This window comes from Pelodiscus sinensis, chromosome 2 (assembly GCF_049634645.1).
Source record: "Pelodiscus sinensis isolate JC-2024 chromosome 2, ASM4963464v1, whole genome shotgun sequence".
In the NCBI taxonomy this organism is placed as follows: domain Eukaryota; kingdom Metazoa; phylum Chordata; order Testudines; family Trionychidae; genus Pelodiscus; species Pelodiscus sinensis.
The window spans coordinates 227,066,023-227,093,307 of record NC_134712.1 but is presented as its reverse complement, the minus strand read 5'-3'; the positions used below and the strand labels follow the sequence as shown (position 1 = coordinate 227,093,307).

Sequence of the window (27,285 nt, the reverse complement as noted above, 5' to 3'; positions counted from 1 at the left end):
CCAAGTTATACTTCTTACTGTACTGATAAATATCGAACATTTCTAGTATTTTTACTTCTGTTACAGATATAAAGATGAATGAAACAGTTTGTTTTGCCTCTTGCATCAATAGTTAATTTTTATTTGTAAAATTCTCACTATTGTGGTAAAGCAGAAACCAAAAAGAGCCCTGCTTGACCTTCAGATGGTAGGCTGAGTTTACAATTGGCTGAGTTGGCATTTAGAGAAGAAAACTTGCATCTTTCTGAACAGGTCATATATAAGTCGTTGACACAGTATACATGGAAGTCTGTAATGTTCACTTAAGGTATGTCTACGGTGCAATTAAAAATCTGGCTCATACAAGATGACTTGGATTAAGGGAGTTGGGCTAAAAGGGCTGTTTCACTGCACTCTAGAGTTCTGGACTTGGGCTACAGTCTAAAGTCTTTCCACCCCTATCCACCTTGCAGGATCCCAGAGCCCAGTCAAAGCTCTGAAATCTAAAGTGTAACAAGACAGCCCCACAGACCAAGCCCATGTGAGCTGGGAAGGACCAGCTATGGGCTTTTAGTTGTATAGACACATCCCTACCGTTCTTTTTCAAGAGAGAACGCGTAGATGCCCCAGATATGAACTGTGAGGGTGAAGCAGAAGTAGACAGTACCTGTGAAGATTTGTGTGGAGAGTGATAAAGACAGAGAGCTCATCTCTCCCAGAAACTTCCTCCTTTTGTATGGATGTTGAGATTTGTGTGCAGTATTCATTTTGTTTTGTGTACATATTTTAAAACAACTTTCCCCATTGTTCTATGGGAGAAAGATATTTAGCTATGAAAAGATCTTTTGATCCACCTAAATTTTGTTAATCTAATCTAGGTTTTTATTGCATACTGTACCCATACTATATTATCTGATCTGTCTCCCATTTGGAAAGAAGTAACATATGAGCTCAGTGGAGAAATGTAGGTGAAACTATGGTTGATGTTTATGCAGGAGGTCAGACTAAATGATCATCATATTCCCTTCTGAACTAAAAATCTGTGAAAAGTAGGGCGATTGGACATCTTTTCTTAAAGTTAAATGCAGTAGGTCACTATTTGATCTCCTCCCACACTTTGTTCTCACTGGCTTGGAGAAGAAAAGAGTTCTAAACTTGAACACTGTCAGCTTGAAATCTTGAGTTCTTATTCTACTCATTGCTTTGTCTTTATAATTCTGGAGATCCTTTTTTTAAGAGTCCTTATTGTTTGTGTATTATTATGGTTGGGTCATGTGAATTAAACTACCTAACTTTTATTTCATATGTTTTTGTTTCTGTGTATATATAAGTACTGTTGAAAAAGGAACATCAAACACAAGTCTAGTAGCTAAAATTTTCTTTAAAAATGAAAGCAACAAAACATGCCTTAATTTCCATGTATACCAGCCAGCACTAAAACACGGCATATTATTAATATGGTAGGAACTGACAGAACGTACTGTAATTACATAAAGGAAAGGAAAGAATACAACTCAAATACTTTAAATACTTCAAATCCTCATGTTACCTTAGTTGCACTATACTCTATCAGCCCTGTTTCATGTGATAAGTTAACTGAAGCAGCCTGAGCTGCAACAGTCTTGAGGTTTAGAAGTGCAAATGTTCACTAGCAGCCAACTATATCATAAACAAGAATGAAGCCAGGCAAGTTGGCAGGGGAAAATAAAGAATTTGAAAAGGAAATCAAAGAAAATCTCCAGTTACATGGCACAAGTTGTACCACACAAAGTAACCAATACTAATCTGAGTACTGAATGCTGAATTACATGCATTTAATGATGGTACTCATATAGCACGTAGGTGGTTGTCAACATTAAGAAAATATCTGGCAATTTCAGAGGAGAAACATCATGCAGGGTAAAATCACATTGTGATAAAGTAGAAATTCTACTCAGCTCATGAAAATGGAAAAACTTAGTCATTTTACAGAAACATATGATATCTAAGTAAGCAGATATTGAGTAAATTGTCCTTTCTGCCAGTGAAACTTGATGGTCTCCTTTTGATTCTGTTTTCTTCAGTAGTTGCCTCCATCTCTCCTCACCATTTTTCCCTTTTCCAGATCATTGGAATATATATTTAACACCAATTCAGACCAAAACTTTGACCACTTATTCCTGCTTTATTTCTCTCTCTGCCAGTTGCTAACCCCATATCATTGCTGTCTTTCTCACCCTAAGGGTGTGTTTAGACTACAAGATTTTTTTGAAAAAAGTGGCCTTTTTTTGAAAAAACTTCCCCTGCATCTAGACTTCTGCCATGTTCTTTCGAAAGTAAATCGAAAGAACGTGGCAGTTTTTTTGACCGTGGAAAACCTCATTTTATGGTGAATAACACCTTTTTTCAAATTGCTCTTTCGAAAAAAGGTGCTATGTAATGCAAACTGTACTTTTTCAAAAGAGAGCATCCAAACTGCCTGGGTGCTCTCTTTCGAAAAAGCGGCTTGCTTTTTTGAAAGTACTGGTTGTAGTCTAGATGCTCTTTTTTGAAAGAGGCTTGCAGTCTAGACATAGCGTATGACTACTTAGTTTTCTATAATGCTTTTGTGATAGATTTATCACTAACTTTTTGAAAGTCCAAATAAATCATGTTAACTATTTGTCTTGTATCCACTCTTTTGTTGACATGCTCAAAGAATTTTAATGGGAGAAGCAGGATTTTTCCTTTAAATGAACTGGTTTTGTCACTATCACAATATGTTCATATTGGCAGGATATAATGTATTTTTACTTACCATTCCAGTGATTTTACCTGATGCAGCTTACTGGTTTGTGAATCTCAAGATCATGCCAAATATTTTTTTTTAAAGATGGGAACATATTCACTGCTCTCCAATCCTCTGATTTTAGTTACATTTAATTATATGTTTAATATATCAATAACAACTCCTCAATCATTCATTGTGTAAAAGCGGAAAGCAGGCAAAACAAATGACCCCAACGACTTGAATGTTAAGTGGGCATCTCTGGGATACATTGAAAACAACCTATGCGGTTGCTCTCCAACTACACTTCATGTATGTGTTCTGGGGAAAGAGAATCCTTAATGATTTTGGGATGAGGGGTAATAAGCCTGAACTCAGGTCAACTCCTCCAATAGTGTGTGTGTCTATATCCTCAAGCCTCATAGTTTTATGTAATCAATATGAAGGGTGAATGGACTCTACAGGACACCTTCTTCTCTGAGACACATGCTATCTTAAGGGTATCCAACTTCTCCTTCTTATTTTTCCATAATGATTTTTTAAAAAAATTTTAGAGTCAGGCTTCAAGAAATTTAGGTCAGAGAACAAAAAATATATAGTGATACAGACACACCTTTTTGTGTGCGTGGAGGTAGCTACTGCTTCATTCTACCTATCATTTCTTCAAAATAGGAGATGAAGGATTGCTCGGATATTAGAAGGATGCTCATTTGTCCAGAACATAGTTTCTAGCATATGGCTCATCTGTTGGTGCTCTGGGAAGATACTTAAGAAGGGAGAGAGGGTTACTGTGTCAAGAACACTTTAGCTAAATGAATAAGGTTATGAATTTTAAGAGGCATGCTGGTTAGGAATTCTTCATTGTTGGTTTAAAATTGGGGCTTATTGTAGCATAATAGCCATATGTGAGCAGAAGAGGCAGAGGCTGCAGTTGAGGAAAAAACAGAGCTGCCATCTGGAAGAATATTAACACCTTTACCAGATGACATGGACTAGCTATGCATTTCAATGGACAGTGAGAATAGTGAGACTTTGGAAGTGTCTCATGGGGTACCAAGCAATGAGCAAGAGGAAGTGGGAGTCTGAAGATGTTAAAAGTCTAGCTTGCAATTGGCTGGTGCTGTCTTAACAGCTACAGGTAAACCCATCAGTTCAGATTGGTGTATCTGAAGCTACATTTTCAGGTAAGGAAATTACTCTTTTGTGAAAGGAACTCCATATATTCAAGAATAAAAATTCACCATGCTCAACAGGAAAAAGTAATATATATTTATTATTGACCCAAATTAGATATTACTATGCCAAGAATATTATTGCTCTATGGATATTAAGAATGAAAAAACACAGTGTGGATTTTAAATATTTTTAATGATTTATCTTTTGTCTAACTTCATTGTTTCTGCTGTTTTGCTGTATTGGTCTTGACTCTTCAGCCTAATTGATTGCTTCAGCTAATATGCTTAATTGTTGTAGAATCTAGTCAGTGATAGCTGATTTGCCTGGTCCTGCCTCTTCCTGTTTGTTGCTTGCACTAAATGGTATTCCGTTATTACTCCCTCTTGGGGTTCTCATAATTTCTCCTATGTCAGTCTCTCTTCCTCTTCTATTTTTTCCTCTTCTGTTCAATATCTTTTTTTCCTGTCCCTTTTTACTCTCCTCCTGCTGCTGCTGTCAGCAGCTCCACTTCTGTCTCTCCATCTTTTTTCACTCCCATATACTGTCAAATCCACAAGTGATTTCTCTTCCTCCTCACTTTCAGTGGTCTTTGAATGAACGTCACCCATCTGATTTCCTGCACACTCCCATATCACCTTTTCCTTTCAGACCACACATCCATCCCTGCCTTTCCATCCCGTCTTCTCTCTATGGAATACTTTCTATATTTTAAAAAAGATTGTTGCCATCCACTGTCTTTTTTTTTCTACTCCCTTGTCCTTGCACACTCAGAAACCTGGAATCCTCCCTTTGACACTGCTTTATGCAATTGCTTTTTTTGTGTGTCTTACATCTCATCCAGATGCAATTACATTAACAAAAAAATGTGGAGGATCGTGGGATTGGACTTCTCTTCAGACCTTGTTGCTTCCTACTATGGCTGAATTAAGACACATACATTAATTGGACTGCATGTAGGACCCCAGTTGCTTACATCAGTTTTCATTTTTAAGAACATAAGAACAGCCATACTGCATCAGACCAAAGGTCCATCTAGCTCAGTAACCTGTCTTTCAACAGTGGGCAATGTCAGATGCTCCAGAGGGAAGGAACATGAAGATAATCCTCATGTGATCCCTCTCCTGTCACCCATTTCCAGACAAATTTTTTAAAAATATACTTGCTGGGTATGTACTGTGTTAACTCCCAATGCTGCATCTAGCTATTAGAGGGCTCCATAAACCTTCCAGCACAGGAAAGAGAAGTGCAACGAGATATTAGAGGGAGTCTGGCACAGAAGGGAGTAAAAAAGAAGTGTGACACTCTTGCGAAAGGAAAAATATTGTGTAGTTGTCATCTGTTCTGTGCTGACCATCATCCTCTGCATTCTGACTTCTAAATCTTTCTCTTTACATATACCTCCATCTCCCTTCTTACTTCACTTGTTAACTCAATTGTGTTACATACTCATATTTGAATTCTTCTCCAGCTCCATTCTGGATCCTGTTAATTTGACTTCCTTTCTCTTTACCAAAGTTGTTCTCAAATTTTCTGATGAACTTTCCTGACCAGATCTCAGTGCTAGTACTTGATCATCATTTTCCTCAATCTCTCTCTAGGTTAGGACTCAAATCACACACTTCTTGAAGTCTTGTTCTTTCTTTGTTTATGTAATTCCATCCTTTCCTGATTCTCTTCTCTCTTTGACTGCTCCTTCAATGGCTCTTTTGGTAGGTTCATCTCATTTCCAGTTCTACAAGTCTTTGGTCTTTTTATTTTTTTATTTACAACCACTCTCTGGATGACTTCATCACTCAGTTTTAACTTTATGCAGATAAGTTACAAGTCTATCCAAACTTGATTTGTTTTCTTCCATCCAATCCTACCTTTGTTTCTAGCTCGATCATGTCTCTTTAGGTTTGTGTCTCTAATCTCACCTGGGTATCTTGGCACCAGTGAAAGATTAACAGACATCCAAAATTGTCATCTAGGTCTTAATTAGGTGTAATCTCTCTCTCTCTATAAAAAAAAAAACTTTTCCTGTGGGACAACAGAGTGATGTCATATGTCACCATGCCCCACTGCCCCTCATCTGTGTGGCCTCTGACCCCCTTCCCTGTGCTTGGGGGAGCTGCGAGCTTCCTCTCCTTCCCTCCCCTGTGCTCGGGAGAGTTGCGGGAGCAACATGGCCACCCCCTTCCACGGTGCTCAGTTTCCTGCAGTGGGGAAGGGAGCAAGGGAGGTGAAGTCTCGAGACTCCGCACTGCATGCCGCTTGTGAGGAGGTGAGCCGCCAGGACACTCCAGCTGTCCCGGGGGAGGGTGCTATAAAGTTTGCCTCTGAAGTTAAGTTAGGCCCCCCCGTGAGAGATCCCGGGCCAGGCCAGCCACATGCACTAAGAATCTTGGCTTTGGTCCTCACATGCTGCTTGGAGTGCTGCTCTCTCTCCCCCCACTGCTATTTGATGGGCTCAGCAGTGGCAGGAAGCAGGGGGGATGCTTGTACACACAGGATAATGAGCAGCCCCCATGCGTGAGGCAGAGAGCACAGCGCCAGGCAGCAGGGTCTGAAAGGGAAATTTCTCATGAGCAAAGAGTCTCTGTGATCTGAGGTACCCTTGCATTCACCGCCTGTAAAGGAGGCCAGCCCCGTCACCTGCTGCAGGCTGGGGATGAAGACTTCCATGGAGGAAAGAGACCCTTCCCTCCCTCACAACAGCTGTGCCCCCCCCCCCTCCTGCTTAGGTGAAGCTTCTGCTTGGCTCTAGCAATCCACATGTTCTCTCCAGGGAACCGGCTCCCTCCTCTCCCTGGCTGGCCAGACATCCTGCCCCCAACCCACTCCTGCCTCCTCCTCCCCAGCCAGATACCCTGCCCCCACTCTGCTCCTGACCCCTCCCCTCTGGCCAGACACCATGCCCCCAGCCCTGGCCAGACACCCTTCCCAATTAGGGCCCAACCACCATCTGGCCACAGTGTCCTGTCCCTGGCCCCGATGCTGGGGCAGGTCCCACGGTCCAGCACCCATCTGGCTGCAGGAAGTAGCCCAACTCCTGCTGCAGCATGGATAGGAGAGAGACCACGATCCACCTGCAGCGGATAGATGGAGGGGTGGGGGTGGCGAGAGTAGCAACCAGGGGGCACAGCTCTCTAGTTTTAATTATTGTAACATTGCAAATTAGATGGCTATTTTTGTATGTTTCTCAAAGCTTTTATTTGTTCTTTTTTAATCTCATAGTATTTTATTTTTTCCAGAATGTTCCAGTGTAGTGAACTATGCTGTTAAGCATTTCCTCAATGTAAAATTAAAATTGAATCTTAAAATGAAGAATATTTTTGAATAAGGGATAAAAAGCTAAAAAAAAAAAATCTTAAAAGGCACTACATTCATAAGGCAGCAATGAGTTTTTAGTCTCTTATTCCAAATGCCAGTTATAAGTTCTGAATTGTAAAATGATCATTCACAGCTTTAATATGAAAAAGTACTGCACTAGTTTCTAGAGAATTTTTGAAGTATTCATTTCTAGCTCGATCATGTCTAAGAATTTAGCTGAACATCAATATTTATATTTAGATAGTGTAGAAATTTGAATCATACCTTCTTCTGAATTCTAAATATGGACTATGTTTACATTAGTGAATCGTAGGCATAAAACTTAGCTATAAGATCTTTTTGCCAGAGGTGCCTAAGTGTACATGCTCTTGAATTTGGATTGTGTGCATTACTCTGAAGAGTTTTGTAAAACATTCTCAGATTTTCTAGCAGGTTCCTGTGGTGGATAAGAACATTAGAGTATACTATTTTGATTAATCTTTCAGTTTGTTTTTCTCAAGTGTTGTAAAAAGTAAAGTTCAGTGTGGTCAGCTTGTATGAGGCAGATCTTTCCTAAGGATTTTGTTCACATTAGCTTCCTTTCATTGATATCTGATCTCTTGGCACTTACATTAGTATGCTTTAAAAGAAATCCCAAATGTTTATGTCATGTTAACTACATCTGTTTTTATAAAACTTTCTTGTCTTGGGTATGTTTTAAAATTAAATAAAAATACGAACAACAGAGGAGTTGTTGCAGAAATGTTTTTGTACTCTGGACCCCTATTTTTAAGACATTGCTTTGCAGTTGATAGTGTAAATCTAGGGGTAAATTTACACAGCGGGGCTATTTTGGGATACTGGAAGTATCCTGAAATAGCTACCCTGCATCTTTGGAAAGTGCTCTATACTATTTCAAGACCTATTTCGGCATCCCTGTAACCCTCGTTCCACAAGGATTAAGGGATGTCTTGAAGTAGTGCATTGTTTCAAAATGTGGTGCTGTGTAGACATGTCAAATTTTGAAATATGATATTTCAAAATTCAATCAAAATACGCTATTTTAAAATTCAGTCAAAATAAGATACACAATTTGTTTAGTACAAATTGAGTATCTTATTTCGAGTTTAGGGTGCTGTGTAGATGCACCTAGGTAAATTTACAGTTATCTGCTTTTCCTCTCTTCTCTGAAAAATTAGTGGATTTGCAGGTTGACGACTAACTTAAGACAAAATAACTTTTTAAACTGCTCTTCTGGTCATCAGTAACTGTTGTCCATGCTTTTTGTTATGCTTTTTGTTGTTATGCTTTTTACTCAGACCAAACAGAAACCTATAATATAAAAAAAAAAAGGACAAGGCAATCTTACTGGAGTTCTTTAAAATACAGTTACGTCTACTGTGCTAACATGTTTTCTGTCGAAAGCCTGGTATTATTTATCTAACAGTCAAGAGGAAGAATGTGAAAGTATGTTTATCTTGCCTGGGACTACTGTCAGACTGACAGGTCTACAATTACCTGGGTCATCACATTTACCCTTTTAAAATATTGGCACAAAATTAGCTTTCTTCCAGTTTTCTGGCACTTTCCTGAAATTTCAAGACTTACTGAAAATTAATATTAATGGTCCAATAAGCTACTGAACAAGCTAAAATCACTTAAGAAACTCCTTATTGTCCTGACCTCCGCTGGCCAGAGATTTGTCCTTCTCTATTCATCTAGGAAAAAAGAATGTAGGTTATACTTACTGGATGGGGGGTTGCTATTGTGGTAAGCAGGTAACTTTGAAAAAGATCTAGGGCATGTGAATCAGTTGAAGACAAGCTCCAGTGTGAGGTTGTGGCCAAAAGAGCTAATTCTTTTGGATGCATAAATGGGAATTTCATGTAGGAACAGAGAAGTGAGTTTACCTCTGTATTTCTTACTGGTGCAATCTGTGCTAGAATACTGTGTCTAGTTCTGGTATTCACAATTTAAGAAGGATGCTGATAAATAGGTGGAGAGTTCAGTGAAGAGCCAAGAGAATAATTAAAGGGCTAGAATACATGCCTTTTAGTGATAGATTCAAGGAGCTAGATCTGTTTACATTACAGAGAGAAGAGTATTGGCTGACTTGAGCACAGTCTATAAATAGCTAGATGGGGAACAAATTTAATGAGCTCTTCAGTCTAGCAGAAAAAGGTATAAGAAGGTCCAGTGGCTAGAAATTGAAGTTAGGGTCAGAATGTTAAAAATGTATGCCTCATTTCCAATAAGATTAATTAAACCTTGAAAGAGTTTAGCAAGGGATTCTCCATCACTGGCAATTTTTGAATCAAGACTGGATTTTTTAAAATTCAATATGCTCTAGTTCAAAAGGAATTATTTTGGGGTAAGTTTGTTGTCAGTGTTATACAGGAAGTCAGACTAGATGATTAAAGTGGTTCTCTTCAACCTTGATATGGAACTATGTATCTATGAATTGTTTGAAAAAATAAGGTATCCATGTAATCAGTGACAACATATAGTGTGAAGTTTATGTAGATTTTAAACAAGAAAGAAGTAATCACATACTTTTCTAACATTACCCATGTCCCATTAAATTACCAGAGAACTGGTATCAGACAAATTAAGGAGTTATCTTTTACCATTTGACAAGAGTTATGGAATTCCTGATTAACCCTTTCCTAAATTTACGTTCCCTTTACTTTGTCTTCAAATTGTCACTTACGGGCTGAATGCAATATTAAGAGTCAATAAGCAGATATTTTCAGATAACGATCCATAATACACAGTAGTAGTAAAAAAAGTTATCTATGTTAACAAGCATTAGGAAAGAGATAGCTAATAAGACAGTAATGCTATACCTACCCTGTAGGCTTTTTGTGCAAGAACAGTGTTCTTGCGCAAAAACTTGCGGAGCGTCTACACTGCATGTGTGTTCTTATGCAAGCAAATTTACAGTAAAGCATCAGAAAAGAGGACTTCTTGCACAAGAGTTATTCCTCTCCCCATGAAGAATAAGCCCTCTTGCGCAAGAAGGCAGTGTGAATGGACAACAGGGGTTTCTTGTGCAAGAGAGCATCCACACTGCCATGGACGCTCTTGCAGAAAAGTACATCTCTTGCACCAAAGCACATGGCAGTGTGGACGCGCAAGACCTCTTGCACAAAACAGTTTTTTTGTGTGCAAGAAACCTTAATTATTATCGTGATTAAGAATATGGAACAGCTTCCATGTGAGGAGGGAGTAAAAAGACTGGGACTTCTGAGCTTAGAAAAGAGATGAGTAAAGGTGGTATGATAGAGAGCCATAAAATCAAGAATGGTTGAATAAGGAACCCTTTCATCTAACACACAAAGCACGGATCACCCAGTGAAATCCGTATGCTTCAGGTTTAAAAGTGATGTCACACAACACACAGTCAATCTGTGAAATTTTTTACCAGGGCTGTTGTAAGGGCCAAACATAAAACTGGGCTCAAAAAATAATTAGATACGTTCTTGGAGGATAAATCTATAAATGGCTATTAGGCAGGATAGTTATATGTATATATCTATGGATAGATATTGTGATATAGATGTCTCTAAGCTTCTGACTTCCAGATGCTGGGACTGGATGATGGGATGAATCACTTGATAATTGCCCTGTTTTGTTAATTTTCTCTGACGCTTCTGACATTAATGACTGTCAGAACACAAGGTACTTACTGGGCTCAATATACCAGTAGTCTGACCTGGTATGACCATTTTTGTGCTTATAAAGTGTCATTCTCCTCAGTTAGGACTTAGTGCAAAAATTCAGCTTTATAATCCTAATCATTTCAGCAGTAGTATGGTTTAATTTTAAAAACCATAGGATTTTTAAAAAAATTATTGGGGATGTCTCTTCTTTTCAGTCTACTCATTTAAAAAAAAAACAATTTTTGGCTAAAACATTGTCAAAAAATCTTTGGGCCCAAAAATGTTGGGCCAAAATTTGAAACATTCAGGGAGTTATAAGCAACTGAAAATAAAGACCAATATTTTTTAAACCCTTAGGCAGTCATAGTTATAGCTTTTGTTTCAGCTATAATGTGTAGGATTAACTGGAAAATTGAAGTAGTTTCATTTATCCAACTTATTTGCCAATTTGAAAGCTGTTAAAAGAATCCTGGAGAATTTTTGGACAGACTTTCATTTAATGTAATTCTTAATATTGCTGTTTCTAAAAAAAGGTAGCAATTTTTATGTAGATTTTGACTGGTGTTTTCAAAGTGTCCTTAAGTACACTCATCTCCTGTTGACTTACCAAGACCCTTTGAAAATTCGGCATAGAAATTTATAATGGGTTAAACTGTTGAAGCCTTTGGGTCATTTTTGTAAGGAAAGAGAATAATATATTGTTTTTTGTAAGAATCTGTTATTCAAATAGTGAGCATGAGCTGAAGAAGCATTTGAGACTCTCTCACAAGAAGGGAAGCTAGCTCATAAGTGACATATACTGATAGATGAATAAACCCAAACCCTTAAGAAGTATGGGGTTTTTTTCAATTTCAGTGTGCAATTTTGTGAGAGAGTGATTTATGCTGTTGGAACTGAAATGAAAGGAACGGATGAACCAGGAGCAAAGCTGCTAACATCTGACTCCCTATTGGATAGTTCTGCAACAGTTTAGCAACACACCATTTGACACTGAGGCTCATCTCCACCTGCTGCATCAGCGTTCAATTTAGTGGATCTAGTTAGAACCTGCTAAATTTATTGCTGAGGGTGCCCCTGGTCGGCTCTGGTACTCCTGACAGTTGCAAGGAGCAAGGGAAGCCAACGGAAGGATTTGCTCCATCGACCTCCGACTATGAAGATGTTGCCAAGGTTGGCTTAAAGTATGTTGACTCCAGCTACGTTATTTACATAGCTGGAGTTGCATACCATAAGATGACTGGGTCTAGTTTTTTTTTTTCCAAGCCTCAAGAAAAAGGGGCAGCAGTTAGTTATCTTGTTTGACTCATGGCATTCCCTATTGTGTTTTAAGAGCTTCCATATCACAGTAATGGAATTATGCATCTGAACTTATATCAGGAGAAACAATACTTTACCTTCAAGATTTTTTTTTCTCTAGACTACAAATTTTGTAATTTTGAATTAAGGTACAAAGTGTTTGGCATCCTAATTTATTCTCAAAGCAGCCTTTCTTCACACACAATTTGTAGCTATCTATGTAGTGGATCTTAACAATAGTTACTTTATTGGGTTGTTTTATTACTGTTTAACAAACAGATAAAATGGCATAAACAAGTAGCAGACATTCTACATAAATTTGTATGGCACTGCAGCACTCAGATTATATATGGCTCACTTTTGCATTTTGCATTAGTCTAATATTGTCAGACTAATATTAATGTTGACAATTGACATTTTCAGGCTTTGCTCTCTGTACATGATACTGTTGCTCAGAAGAGCTATGATCCAGTATTGCCTCCCATCCCAGATGATATTGATGAGGAGGAAGACTCAGTAAAAATAATCAGACTTGTCAAAAACAGGGAACCACTGGTAAGTTCTCTTTCCTTTTGTTGCTTCTTTAAGGGTTATGAAAATGATTAAGATGGTTAATATTAGCTGGAAATATGAATAGTAATTTCAAGTTGTTTCAGAATGTTGAATAATGGACCTGTGAATTCCACCTTCACATTGTTAAAGTAATTCAAATGGTTGAGCTTCATGTTGATACTCATACTTCACAGTTCATTTAACACCACGTGTATAGAGAAATTAATCATATATTCATTTTTAGTCTTGAACCTGGGTATGAGCTTGCTCTAAAGAGCAAAGATAAGGAATCCCCAGTGAAAACTCTATCTTTGTCATAATCTGTTCCTGTTATTATTAATATTGAGATTGTAACCTGTTTGTATATTGAAAAGGGAACATAAAACACATTTTCACACACCTTGAATTTGAGTCTGTGAAAATTTTTAAGTTATCTGTTATAGTTTGGATTATGAACACCATAAAGTTGATAGCTTCTTATGAATATCTGGAGAAATAAAACTAAACCAAGTAAACAGGAATATTAAATTGTGGTACAGATTTGCTGTAGATAGGGAGTGGTATTATGTAATGTACAAAAAGAGGGGGGGAGGGAACCTATGGCTCTGGGGCCAAATCTGGCCCACAGCTTGCCTGAATCTAGCCCCTGAAACTCAACCCTCCTCTCCCCCCAACATCGGGAAGCTGGTGCGCCAGCCCTGTGCCTTCCTCCTCCCCCCTCCGCCCAGACCCCGTTAGGGTTGCCAGATGTCTGGTATTGACTCAGACAGTTCGGTATTTTCGCCTCCTGTCCAGTAAAAAAAAATTCAGAAAATACTGGACACCTGTATTTTCTGATTTATTTTCCCGACCAGGAGGTGAAAATACAGGACACCTGGCAACCCTAGGACACACTCGGCAACTGGGCCCAGCCCCCCCCGACCCTCGACACTCCCAGCTCCCCTGTTTATCTGGTTCTGCAGAGAAGCTGCTTTTTGGCTTGAACAAAATGGCTGCTGGCAAAAAGCCTAATGGCCAAGGGGAAGCAATGCCTTCTCTGGGTCTTAGTGCTCAACTTCTCCCCTGTTCCTATCCCTATTCTGACTCCGCAGGCACTCTGAAAGGGGCCATGCTGTTTTAATGCTGTTTTACTATTGATTTATTTATTTATTGCTTAATAAGTCTCAGGGTTTTTGCCGGGGGGGGGGGGGGGGGGAGTGGTTCGGTATTTTTGGTTAAACCATCTGGAAACTCTAGACCCCTCACTCCCACTCCATTCCTGTTTCCTACCTCCTGCCCAAACCCCACACCCAACCTGTGCCCCGGCAACCCCACACACTGAACCTCTCATTTTTGGTCCCAGCAGAGAGCATAGGGAGGCCCACAAAATCTACTATCCCTACTTTCTGCTTCTCTGTCAGGGTTTATTTTTTATTTTGCTTCTCACTTTTTTGTGGCCCCTGAATAATTTTTCTGTGGGTCAGTGGCCTCTCACCCCAAAAAAGTTTTTCACACCTCTATAAAAGGTATATAAAATCCTGTTTAACTGGTAGCCAATTAAACATAATGCTCAATCAGTTAACCAACTAAAGAGGGTGTGGGGGCTGCACAAGGCCACTGTGGTTTGAGTGACCCCCCTGCCTTCTGACGCTGAGCTGGAGTGGAAAAATAACTGTAAAAGAGCTGCAATTCTGTACCCATGGTGGTGGGGAGAGAGAGCGATGCCTATGTTTGACATACAGTGGTAGCTTGTCTCAGAGTTGATATCTCAGTAATGCCCTCAATCTTGACAGATCTCTGGCATCAGTCAACAAGAAGTGAATTTTAGTACTGACTGACTCTGGGGGCCCCTGGGTACAGTTAAAAGTTTGACCATATGGAAAGATTTTACTTGGCATTAAGGTTCTAAATCATTTTTTCCAAATATTTAGATCACATGCCTATTTACAAATCTTTTTTTTTTAATCACAAATTCTGTGTGCTAGAGAAGAAACCTATAGTAAGACTTAGTGTCAGGAAGAGTCAAGAGAAGAAGTTGTATTTACCTTTAATTCTGAGAGGTTTAAAAAAATTGAGGATGCCATAAAAAGTACAGGCAGTCCCCGAGTTACGTGGATCCGACTTATGTCGGATCCCAACATACGAACGGAGCTTTTCTCGCCGTGGAGGACGGGGGCGGCGGGACTGCCCAGATGCGCCGCGGTCCCGCCACCCGTGTCCTCCGTGGCGAGAAAAGTTTCTCCACATCTCCTTGGTCTGCTGGGGAGAGGGGCGCAGCTAGTGCGCCCCCTCAGCAGACCAGGCTTTTCTCGCTGCAGAGGACGCGGGTGGTCCTGCCGCCCGCGTCCTCCACGGCGAGAAAAGCCGCTCCGCTCCGGACCCCCCCAGCAGACCAGGGAGACGCGGAGCAAAGCCTGGTTTCAGCAGCGGCTGATTTAGGAATACCTGGGGTAGAGCAGCTGGGGTGCTGCCTGGATGGTCCCCGAGGTGCAGCGCTGCAGGGACCTACCCTGCAGTGCCCCAGCTGCTCTTGTCCCAGACGTCCAGATTCAGCCGCTGTTGAAACTGATCAGCGGCTGATTCCAGGAAGCCCGGGGCAGAGCAGCTCTTCCTCGGGCTTCCTGTAGTCAGCCGCTGGTCAGTTGCAACAGTGGCTGAATCTGGACGCCAGTTCCGACTTACATACAAATTCAACTTAAGAACAAACCTACAGTCCCTATCTTGTACGTAACCCGGGGACTGCCTGTAGTTCAAATTAAATAATTTGGATTTAGCAACATTATTCACTCGTCTAAGTCTTTTTCAGTAGTTTGGTATCACAGAATCTTAAAAATAAAATATCTCAATCTGTGCCATTTTTGTGAAGTTCAACATTTAAAACATTGCAAATTGCTTTGCAGCCAGAGTTAAAATGTTAACTTGAAGCAGGTTTTAGTTATTAGTAGGGTGACCATTTTTCCCTATGAGGCGGAACACCTAGGACACGTCTACACAGCAACATTATTTCGAAATAACTAGTGTTATTTTTACATAATTTAGTTTGTGTCTACACAGAAGGCAGTTATTTCGAAATAATGTTGAAATATTGTCAAGCTGGAGGACTTCTTACTTCGACTCCTGTAACCCTCATAGTACGAGGAGTAAGGGAAGTTGGAGGAAGAGAGCTCTATTTCGAAATAGAGTGCTGTATAGGCACTCCCAATTTTGAAATGAGCTATTTTGAGATAAGCTACTCAATTGACGTAGCTCCATTTGCGTTACTTATTTCGAATTAAGCTCTGCTATGTAGATGCACCCCTAGTAAAATTATTCATATTCAGAACTATGCTCTACAAACATTCAAATTAATATTAAGTTCATTGACCCCTGTTAAAAAGAAACACTGTGTAGTTGGATTCTTTTTATTTTCCTTTTATCTGTATGGCTTTAGGATTCACAGAGGGTAGAGAAAGTAGTGACACACACTGAGCGAGGTCAGGCACACACTCCTATACCCCTCTCTTACATGGGTGTGGAAGGGTGACTTACTGATCCTCTTCTCCCTGCCCTTGTGCCTCTCCTGGTATCTGGTGCTGCACTTTCACAAGGCAACATGTGAGGGGAACAATGCAAGATCACCCTCCATCCCTTATTTCCTTCAGGGTTCACACCAGACTGTGGCCAGCAGCAGCCTTTTGGCACCATGTGGGAGGGAAGGAGCTGCTTCCAGCTTGCGGGTGATGGGAGGGAGTGATGAGCTGGCCCCTGTCTTTGCAAAATTCATCTCTTCTCCCTCCTCCGCTCTCAACTCCATGATTGGAAGTAGCTTGTCCCTTCCTGCCCATCAGAATGGTAGATCAGCAGGGGAGGGTACCTAGAGAATAGAATAGCCCTTTCTCCTTGGGAGCAGGATTCAAGGAGAGGAATGGTGAAGCAGATTCTAAGCCCTTACCAGGGGGACTGTTGTGTAGCCTATAGGTTCAGGGTGCAAACAGGCTAGAAATTATTTCCCCGCCCCCTGCTACCACTTGAAGCTTAGCTGAAGGACAGAGAGTGTTCCCTGTGCCAGTGCTGCGTGGGTCTCTGGCACATGCAGGGCTTGGCTCCTCCTAGCCAGTGCCCTGGGCCCAGAGGGTCTTGGGCAGTGTATTTTAATACTTTATGTCTGTGTAGAATGAATGTAGTTATGTGCATCAATATGAAGATGTGTGACACATCACCTTCATATTGGTGCACATAACAAAATTCATTCTATGCATGCCTCATCTGTGGTAGGGATGGCGCTGAAGGGTTCAGAGTGTGGATGGGGTCTCAGGCTTGGGGAGTGGTATGAGTGCTCTGTCTGGGGGTGCAGACTCTGAGGTGGGGCTGAGTTGTTTGAGATATAGCAAGAGGCTCCAGGCTGGGGTGAAGGAGTGCAGGAATGGGCTCAGGGCAGGCGTTTGGGTTTAGGTTTCAGAATCTGTGTTGGAGTTAGGGTTCATGACAGGGCTAAAGGTTGGGGTATGAGGTTTAGGAGGGATCTAGGGTAGTGGAACAGATGCTGAGCTGATACTCTGGATTGGGGTGTGGAGTCTGGGTGGAAGTTAGGAACTTGGGGTATATGGAGGAGCTTAGGGCTGGAGACACAGGTTGGAATGCGGGGCTCTTACCTAGAGTAGCTCCCATTTGGTGGTGATGGGAAACACCTGCAAGCACCAACTCTGCAACTCCCTTTGGCCATGATTCCCAGCCAATGGTAGTTGGGGGCAGCGGAGCCTTTGGGTGAAGGCAATATGGGGACACAGTGTTTTGGCACTTGTGGTGATGTGGCTGCAGCTTGGGGCAGAGGAGGACGAATGACAATGTGCAGAACTGCAATCTCCCACTCTTCCTCCAGGAAGGGCTGGCCCAGATCACAGGTGTTTTACAGGCTGCAGCCCCTAAGATCCTTTCTTAATCTGGTCCTGCTGCTGGGACTGGAGGAATACACCTCTCCCCCATCCCTGATAGCTCAGTTCTGAGCCCATGCACAGTGCTTATTAGGCAGCTGCATAGCTTAGAGAGAATCCTGGTCTTGGGCATTTCCGCGGCCCTGGCCAAGCCAAAGGCAATGGGGAAAGGAAGGAGCCTACTGGCAATGGGGAAAGGAAGGAGCCTACTGTTGGTAAACTGAGTGCTCTGACTGAGGACTGGTCTCCTTATGGTGCTAGGCATGCCCTGCCAGAATTGATATGGAAGAGCAACAGGGCTCAGGGGGCAAAGCGGTACTGCAAGGAGAGGATGGCAAGAGGGGGAGCACATAACGGACCCATAAGTGGTCAGCAGAGGCAACACTTAACCGATCCCTGCCTGGCACCTGCCCTCACTCACCAGCCTCTGCAGCTCACAAGGCACAGCCAGTGCTAGCCAGAAATGGGATGCGGGCATCCCTATTGGCAAAGAGCCAACCCACAATGGGGGTTGTGCTGACAGACCAGCACAGGATATGGCCAGCCCCATGTGCTGCATATTCAACCCTCCACCAGCCTTGCACACCACCAACGTCCATCATTAGCCACTGGACCAGCACTCACTGGAGGGCAGATGGCTCGGTAGCAAGGATCCAGCCAGCAGCATGATCTGTCGGTACTGATGGGGAGAGAAAAAATATAGGACAATTTGTCTGTTTTTAAGAAAAAGTCAGAACACTTGTAGGAGGGCTTAACTATGGTAATGTGCCTTTAAAAAAGGGCCATTTGGTCACTCTAGTTATTAGTAAATTATGATTTTATGTTATGCTTATTCACATGTCTATTTTTATAAAACAAGTATCAACTTGGAAAAAATAATGCTGGAAGGGAGATGCCTGAAAACTTGTGTGAAATGTTTATACAATGCTCAGTATTGTTCAGGATCAAAGTTACTGTAATTTCTACGCGTGCCTCTCATTTTGGAGAGAGGGAATACACTAAGTAGACATTGCAAAATATCAGTGTTCCTTACTATTTTAGAATTTAGGATTGTTAATGTTTGTATTTGGATAGACAAACACACAGCAATGAAAAGCTGATTGACTTATGCTAGACAGGATTGACAACTAGAAACAAACATGATGGCTCCCAAATCAGTGAAAAAAACTAGTTTTTGAAGCTGTGTGGAAATTTAACATTTAAAAGGGACAAATAGACATTAATACACTCTTATCTAAAGCAAAGATTACAGTTAAAAATATGGTCTGCATTAAAAATGTGATTTGCTGGACTATTCATTTTTATACATTACCTGGTTGCTATGTACCTTTATTTAACAGGTAGAGCATTCAAAACAAACCTAAAATCTTTGACCTTCTTTTCTAGTAACTTATATTCCAGGCCAAACTTGCTTTGCTTTGTTAAGCCTTAAAAATTTGGCCTTATTTTGTTAATATTCTGGAACCAGCAGTATTTAGCAAATGAATGGATGAAGTAGTACTGCTCCTCTTTAGGAAACCACAAGTGGCATAAAAGTAAACAAACAAGGATCTAGCTCTTGAAGAAGTTGCCTTAATATTTCATCACTTTTGCTTGCTGATTGCTGCTATACCTTCAACCACATTCTCAGTTTCTGATCCTTCATATGGTTTCCAAACTCCTTATTTTCCCATTAAAATATTGAAATTGAACTATGCTATTACATCTATGTATGCCTCGTTTTGGCTAACTCTCTCCTTTGGCTGGCAACACAAACACGTTTTCCAGACTCCAAAGATCCAATGTTAACCATCTTTACTTTTTAAAGCACAGTATAAGGAGCTGCATTGCATGTGCCACTGAAAATACTGGGGCTCAACAATTCATAAGCACAAAAGTTCTTGCCAGATTATACACACTTTGTGAATTGGGCAGGGTTTGCAGTAACATAAAAGAAGCTGCTTTTTTAGTATTTCTGCAAAATCAAAAGTACTCATACATTTGAAAATAAATGAATTTATATTTGAGAATATTTGTGAATGGCACAGTTTGGAGACAAGTCAGAGAAGCCCTTGTTTTTCAAACCGTCTGACTTTTTATAATGTGCAGTAGATGGGCTAGCCTTGTCATAAGCCTCAACTAGTGCTCTATACGATGGCATTCTCATTTGTACTTTGTCTTCCCTGTGAATAAAAGATGTGTTCATATTGTTCAAGACATGCAAGGGAATGACATACAGAAGGATAGATTTAGACAGAAGGCCTTACATAAATTAACATATGAGGCATCCTGTCTCCCCTATTTGTCACCTATCAGCCATTTAACGGGGTCCAGGGCAAGATTAGAAGGCTCCTGACATCTATCCCAGACATCAGAGTACACTCCTTGCAGCCTACCCCCGGGACACAGTTCACTTTTCTGAATAATCTCACTCTCCACCCATAAGTGAAGTGGAAGGTACCATAAGGGGACAATGGCCTATAAATACTTCAGTTTTACCCTTCTTCAGTAGGCACAGTCAAATTCTAGGTCTTTTACCTTTGGGGGCTGTCCCTTTGGCTTTTATCCTTACCGGATGCAAGTTGTGATGTACTAAACATTAAATGCAAAACAGTAGTTAATCCAACTGTGCTCCATGATGTTGTGAGGAAATCCAGCCCATCCAAGTTCCCCATAAAAGAAAAACACCAAGCTTCCAGCAACTCGACTTCTACAGGGAAAATTCCTTCCTGACCACAAAACAGACAGTTGGTTAGACCTGAAACATTCTAAAATACAGCAGTTATACTAAAACTACAGGGAGAAAGGGTGGAGAAGCTAACAAGAGCAAGAGGCTCCAAAATGTGTGGGCACAGGCTTACATCAATGGTGGGGGCAGGAGGGAGACAAAGGGGGGATGGACAATGGAAGTTGGAGAGTTTCCGGGAAATGTAACCATCACCTCCTTCTTCCAGGATTGTCTACCACTCTGCAGGTTCAATTAATTTTTACACCCAATGAGATGGGTGTGTGACAGATTGAGTTGGCTAATTTGAGTTAAGTAATAAGGTCCCCCATACCGCATGAAATTTACAAACTCTCTTGTCTTCACTAGGATTTTACTTAAAGTTAGCTTACTACTTGATATAAAAACACACAATTTTTTTCATAGTGAAGACAGGGTATGGGTAATGCTAGTTGCACAGAAAATATATATCCATTTTACCTTAGCAATACAGGCTTTGTGTTACTTCCAGGGCAATTCTAAAGTGTTGTCTTTTGTCTCTAAGCCAACATTCCTGGCTACCTGATCACTTCTTTCCAAACATGATATCATAGTTAAGGCCAGTTGTAATGATTTAACAATCCTTAAATTTTAAACAACATAGGGAAGATGGCTGAGATAGAGTAGGAGTTTTAATGATAGAGTTAATCAATTTATATATGATAATATTGAAAATTAATAATATTTGCTTTCAGTCTAAAAATACTTTGTTTAAAACTTTGACTAGAATAGCTGCAGTACAATCCTCATAATTTTTCTAACTCCCAGGTATACTTGCATATGAAATTAAATCAAAATAAGGCACTCAAACAAATGTCATAGCAATATAGTTACATTATAAACATGTAAAAGCATATTTTTAGCAAATTACATAAAGAATTCACTGCTTAGAGAGAGGATTTCATAGAAATATGTTTAAAATATAATATTGTGTATAATATACAGGCTCAGAATTCTGCTACAGAATAGTGTCAGAATTTCCACTAAAGAGAATCTGAACATATGGCGGTGATAAATTTTCTAGGGAAATTGTCCTTTTCTCAGCAAATATAGCTTGTATGTAATAAGCAAGGACAAATCAAACTTAGCATTTTAAGCATTGTATTGTACTTTGAGTTTTTAGAGAAAGTTTAGAGGTAAGTTTTACTCACAACAACATACTAATTATTTGACATTTGTTAATTAGTACTTGCAGCTGTACCAGATGTTGCTGAGATCTTTAAGTGAAGTAATTTTATTTTTAAAATAAAGTAAAAATGTGCATGCTTTATTTCAATTATTGTATTTTTTTTAAATGAAGTAAAATGAAGGCTGGATTGAAGGTTTGAGGGTAAGGAGAGGCAGAGGGTAGGTGGCTTAGGGCAGAGGGTTGGGTGGTGTGGGGGGGCCTCAGGGCAGGGGGAAGGAGGTAGGGCCATGAAAGTCAAAGCTGGTTAGAGGTTCCAGACTCAAGACAGGGGGCTTGGAAGGTGATCGGGGAGCTTACCGGGGCCACCCATGGCGATGAGGGTGGCAGTGCTCTGGCGGGGACTCCTCCCAGGGAACTGTGACAGCTCTTCCTGACCCAGAGGCTCCTCTGAAGGGGACAGGGCTGCACTCCCTGGAGGGCGGCTCCTCCTGGGAGGCAAGGAATCTGGGTCTGTGCACTTGTCAGGTGGGGGTTGGGACTCTGCCCCCTCCCCCAGCCTGCAGCTGCTCAAGGGGAATCTTACTTGAGGCAGTGGTCTCCCATCCTACAACCTGTTGCAGCACTCTGCATGCTGCCTTTGGCCTCCAGCTGCCTCCCCACTCCACCCTGCAAATGGTCTGGAGGCTGTTGCTTCGGGAGCTACCTTTGGCCTCCAGTGGCTCCCTCCATCTTGCATTCTGTTTAGGCAAACACTCTTAAGAGCTGTCCCCAGCCTCCAGCGGCCTTCCCACTACGGCCTGCAGGTTGTCAGGAAGGAGAGAGATTTGGGGGCTGTCCCCTCCTCCAGCAGCCCCCCAGAAGCCTGTCAGGATGCATAAGTGCTGATTTAACAGCTCTTTTTGTTCTTTGTGACTAGGAAAGGTCTGTTTTCATATTCTAACTGTTGTCCTACCCCTTCTCCCCCACAGCACCCTGGGGATCTCTGATCCTGGAGTTCTGGTTTATAGAGGTGCAACCTGTATCATCTTCTTGCACTGGTTCCATTTGACACGTTTTCTGTTTTTACCCAGGGAAGGAATTTCCTCAAAATATTCCCAGATAGTGAGTCTCTTACGCCCAGAAGCCATGATAGATTTTCTGTGGCAGAAGTGTGGGAAAATATAGAAAGCTCTGTGTGTGCTGAATATTGCCTTCCCTTTTTCTTTCCAGTCCACTCCTCTGTTTCTTTCTATGCTGGCCCCGTCCTTTCCTATATATTGTGTATCTATCTTTAGACAATGTCTTAAGTAACTCTTCTGCCTTGCTTGGCCCAGGTGCATCACTATCTAAACACAGAACAAAACCAGTCCTGTTCAGCTTGTGGCTATCTTTGCATGTGTAACTTTTTAATCTGCTGAAAAATAGAAATAGAAAGCTCAGAACTTTCAAAAAGTAAGAGCTACTAGGCTGGACAGACTAGAGCCATTAATTCATTTTTATGAGACGGTAAGTGTATATGTAGCATGTTTGTGATGAGATGTAATTCTAACTAATTTTTAAATGAGAAATTTAGTATTTTATTCATTTTTTAGAAATCAAAAAACAATTTAAATTTAAAAAAATATTTTAAATTTAAAAATCCAATTTTATCCACACTGCTTTTTTTTACGCAATACATCAAGTGTATAATTGTTTTTCAGTTTTTAGCAGTGCATATGTCAAATCTAGAGGCTGATCCAGTACAAATAGTATAATCCCCTGTACACTTGGAGGAAATATTAAAGCCCAGAATTATATTGTCTTTGTGCTACTCTCAAATACATCATAAGAATATCTCTACACTGCAATAAAAGACCTAAGGCTGGCGCATGTGAGCAGTCTTGGGCAATGGGACTATCAGATTTCAGTACAGATATTCAGGTTTGGTCTTAGCTTTGGGACCTTCTCCCATCCCAAGGTCCCAGAACCCAGGCTCCAGCCGAAACCTGAATGTCTATGCTACAGTTTTATAGCCCTACAGTCAAGCTCCGTGAGCCTAAGTCAGCTGACATGAGCCAGCCACATATGTTTTATTGCAGTGTAGGCATGTCCTGAGTCCAAATACCACACCTATACAAATGGATGAGTTATTGCTAGCATCCTGAAAAGGACTGGAAAAATAACCTATCGTATAGAATAGAACAAGTGAGAGATTTCTGTCAGCTCAATAAAAACAACAAAAAATTGTATTAAATATTCATTACTTACCTTTCATGGAGTAATTGATTTTTATAAACAGGTGCCATTTCTATTTTTGGACTACAGTCTACATCTTTACAACAACTTGTAATTTTAAATTTTAAATGTTCCTTAGTCCAATTCATTTAAATTATGATAAGACTTACCAACTATCTTTTTTTTAAAGGGAGCGACTATTAAAAGGGATGAACATACTGGCACAATTGTGGTGGCTAGAATAATGCGAGGAGGAGCTGCAGACAGAAGTGGTAAGAGGTCTCTTTTGGCACTAATCATTCAAATTATTTAACCCAAAAAAGGGCAATGTGTATGTTTGACAGTAAGAGAAATGTATCCATGTTGTATACTAAGATAACTGGAAGTTGGGCCACCTTCCCAGGGTGGTATTTCATAGATGGTAATGGTATTTCCTGTTGAATGAATAGTAGAAGTGACTTAAGTGCTTTTGAGTTATTACGTTAAAAAAAGCACAATAAGCTTTATCAGTTATTAATTAATTGGCATATTTATGCTTAAAATAATGATTCAGGCACAGATTGGTTAACTTCAGATAAGAATTCAAGATGGTTAGAATAGATTTTCTTTGTAGATTTCTCATACTTTCTGGATGGCCCATAAATAGTCCAGTTGTAGCTGTGCTCTCTGTATTACATTTGTAATAAAATAAGAAGAGAAGTATGCAAAAATTGAAAAGTATCACTGCTTTTCAAAGGTCTGTGTTCTTAAAAAAAGTTGGGTTCCATTCTTATTTTCTACAAACTAATATACCTGTCTGTGTTACAGGCATTTAATGCAAATAGCAACTGTCTTCGCTCAGTGGCTCCCAAATTATGGGCATACCTTTGCTGTAGGAGTGCAGAGGAATGTTTGGAAGGGTATGCAGCAGAGTCAGGCCAGCCCCCACAGAGGTGGGGAGGGAATGCCACACTTCCAGCCTTGTTTCTGTCACAGCTTCACTTCTCCTCCAGCCCTTTTCAACACCCAGTTCTGATAGACCATTCTTCATGGGGAGGGAAGGAGCACCAGATTTCCAGTCCCCTGCCCTGTTCAGCTCCCCTGTCCTGCTCTGCTTCAAGGCAAGATCTACCTCCAGTCTCACTCTGGCTTCTCTCCACACTCTTCTCTGCCCCCAGATCAAGTGTGCCCCTAGCTTCAGTTCCTCTCCCCCCATCCACAGTTCCCTCCTTCAGTTCTACCTTTAACCCATGTTCTGCTGCTTAAAAGCGTAGACTGTGCAGAAATGTATGGAGAGATTCTGTCAATAGTAAAGGTGGGCATAACTGGAAAAAGTTTGCTCACTGCTATCTTAGGTAATGTCTTCAAAAAAGATCAGAAGTGGATGGGTTTAATGGTACATGGGGTTCAAATTTAGTTAACCATATTTTTTCATGTAGATATCCTGCATAAACTATTCCTGACCAAAGAAGATATTCAAGATGCATTAAAATTATATATAAATTATATGTTTACGGCATTTGAAATATTTCAAGGAAATACAATAACTTCAATGCAGAGAGAGAAGTATTTGTCAGTAATGAAGATGCATGGGCTTAAAGGCTCAGAAGAATTTAATGGGCATAGAATTGATCTTGAAACCTAATTAAAATACAGTTCTCCATTGCACTTTGATAGCATAGAAACATATTTAACTGCTTCACCTGAAGGTGAGAAATATCACTGGTATCATAGACTATAACACTTTCAGTTGCTGGATTGACTGCCTCACACCTGAAGTGGACAGAACAGTGTCCAGGCTTGCCAAAGAAAGGCAGCAGTGCTCTATGGTGGTGGGGAAAGGAGTCAAACTGCTGCAAAATGTGAGCCACTGCCAGTTTTGTGGGGCTGACTCACCCCCCAGGAAATATGAGAGCAGAAGGCTTTAAAGGTACAAGCCCTAGGTGTTGGAAATGCTTTCTCCATTCTGCAGGCCAGGCTGCAAGAAGGTGCTAGATAAAGGAATGGAATGGGGGAAGCTCACCTTAGCCCTCCTACGAGGGGTTGGATGGTAAATTCCAAGCCATGTATTGGCCTGGAGGTACCTAGATGAAAAATGAAGGGTGGTGGAAGCCTCAGGTAGTTATTTGACTAAACATAGATTTGCCTGCACAGTACACTTATCTGCTGGGTAGTCCCAGACAGAACTGTGCCATCCATAGGATGATTCAGGGTGGCTGCCCCAGTCCCCATGCTTTGGAGGGCCTTGAGGTGGCCGCCTCAAACATCCTGTTGATGGGTCCCAGAGCAGCCTGGGAGATTACATGGAATGAGGGATCTGGCATGGGGAGGGCAGCAGGGATCACCCTTCACTCACTGTGGTGGCCGGATATGGAGCAAGCAGGCTGCCAGGTTGCTCCAGATCCCACCACTGCGGTGAGTGGGGAGCACTCATCCAGCTCATGTTTCTTGGGAAAAGAGACTTCGGCAAAGAGTGGAACAGAGCATGGGTGGGATTTTGGAAGGGGTGGAACAGAGGCAGGAAAGGGGTGGAGCTGAGATGGAATGGAGTCTGTGGTTGGGAGTTGTCCTGGGCCCCATGCCTGGGATACTAGGGAGAGTTGACACAAGCCCCACACACCCAATAGAGTTGGCCCTGGTCCCAGACATCTCTCTAATACACTTGTGGCAGGAGCTGGTGCAGGACTTGGGAAGGAGTGGAGTGGAGATAGTAAGTGGATGGAGCAGAAGCTGGGTGCAGCCTGCAGCTGGGGGTTTGCTCTAGGTCCCATAGGGACTAGAAATGAAAAACATTAAATGATTAACCAGTAATCCAGTAAGCATTAACCTTACTGGCATTAACTGGAGGGCCCAGCTGGTGAGAGCACCCCCCTGCCCACGATGGCCCAGCCAGCAGGACTTTGGTCACCTGCAGATGCAGTGGGCCAGTGGAGCTGGAACAATCTCACTGCCTGCAGCTCTGGTGGAGCTGAGGCCGAAGCATCCACCCACACCTGTGGCTGGTGGTTAACCAGTTAAAACAAAGTGTTTAAGAGTTTGTGATGGATGGGAGGGATAATGCCCTTTTCTAGACATCCCAGCAAATCAGTTAATTAAATTGCCTGTAAAGGGTTAAACCCAGATGCAGTGAGTATTGAGGAAACGTTGGCAAGGAACCAGGAGAGCCAATGGGAAGAATGAGTTTTTTTTAATAGAAAACAGCTTCTGCCTGTTTCAGTTCTTTGTGAAGTTCAAAGCAGGAGCTGGGAGAAAAATGAAGTAAATCTTGGGAGCCAGACAATATCCTTGTCTAGGAAGGATGGAACGTTGGAACAATGGGCGTGAGTAGACAGGGAATGAGTAGCTAGACGTGATCAGGCTTTTTGGTTTTTTTATTTCTTGGTGGGATTTCTCTGTGGCAGTTTAATCCTCTTTCCCCATACACTGTTACTGAACCTGAATCCCAGGGAAGCAGTTCTCCGTGTTTTAACCTGTTTTCTTTTCAGTTGCTTTGTAATACCTAGCAGCCAAGTATGCTTTACCAAATATATCTTCTTTGTTTTCTTAATAAAATCACCTTTTTAAGACTATTATCTGATTCCTATATCTTAAAAGGCAGGAGGCTATGTGTGCAGCTATTAAGAGATTAGTTTGTTTTCAAGCTCTCTTCT

The 27,285-nt window shown here is 41.2% G+C and overlaps 1 protein-coding gene across 9 annotated transcripts in view; it reads left to right on the top strand.

Annotated features, from left to right (window-relative positions):
• The window catches only part of MPP7 (MAGUK p55 scaffold protein 7), a 304,899-nt gene that overhangs the window by 192,951 nt on the left and 84,663 nt on the right, over window positions 1-27,285 (top strand). For all 9 annotated transcript variants that reach the window (XM_075922585.1, XM_075922584.1, XM_075922583.1 and 6 more), the window contains 2 exons: window positions 12,574-12,705; window positions 23,847-23,928. In XM_075922585.1, coding sequence (XP_075778700.1) covers window positions 12,574-12,705; window positions 23,847-23,928 — 214 coding nt within the window. The remainder of the gene's footprint in view (window positions 1-12,573; window positions 12,706-23,846; window positions 23,929-27,285) is intronic.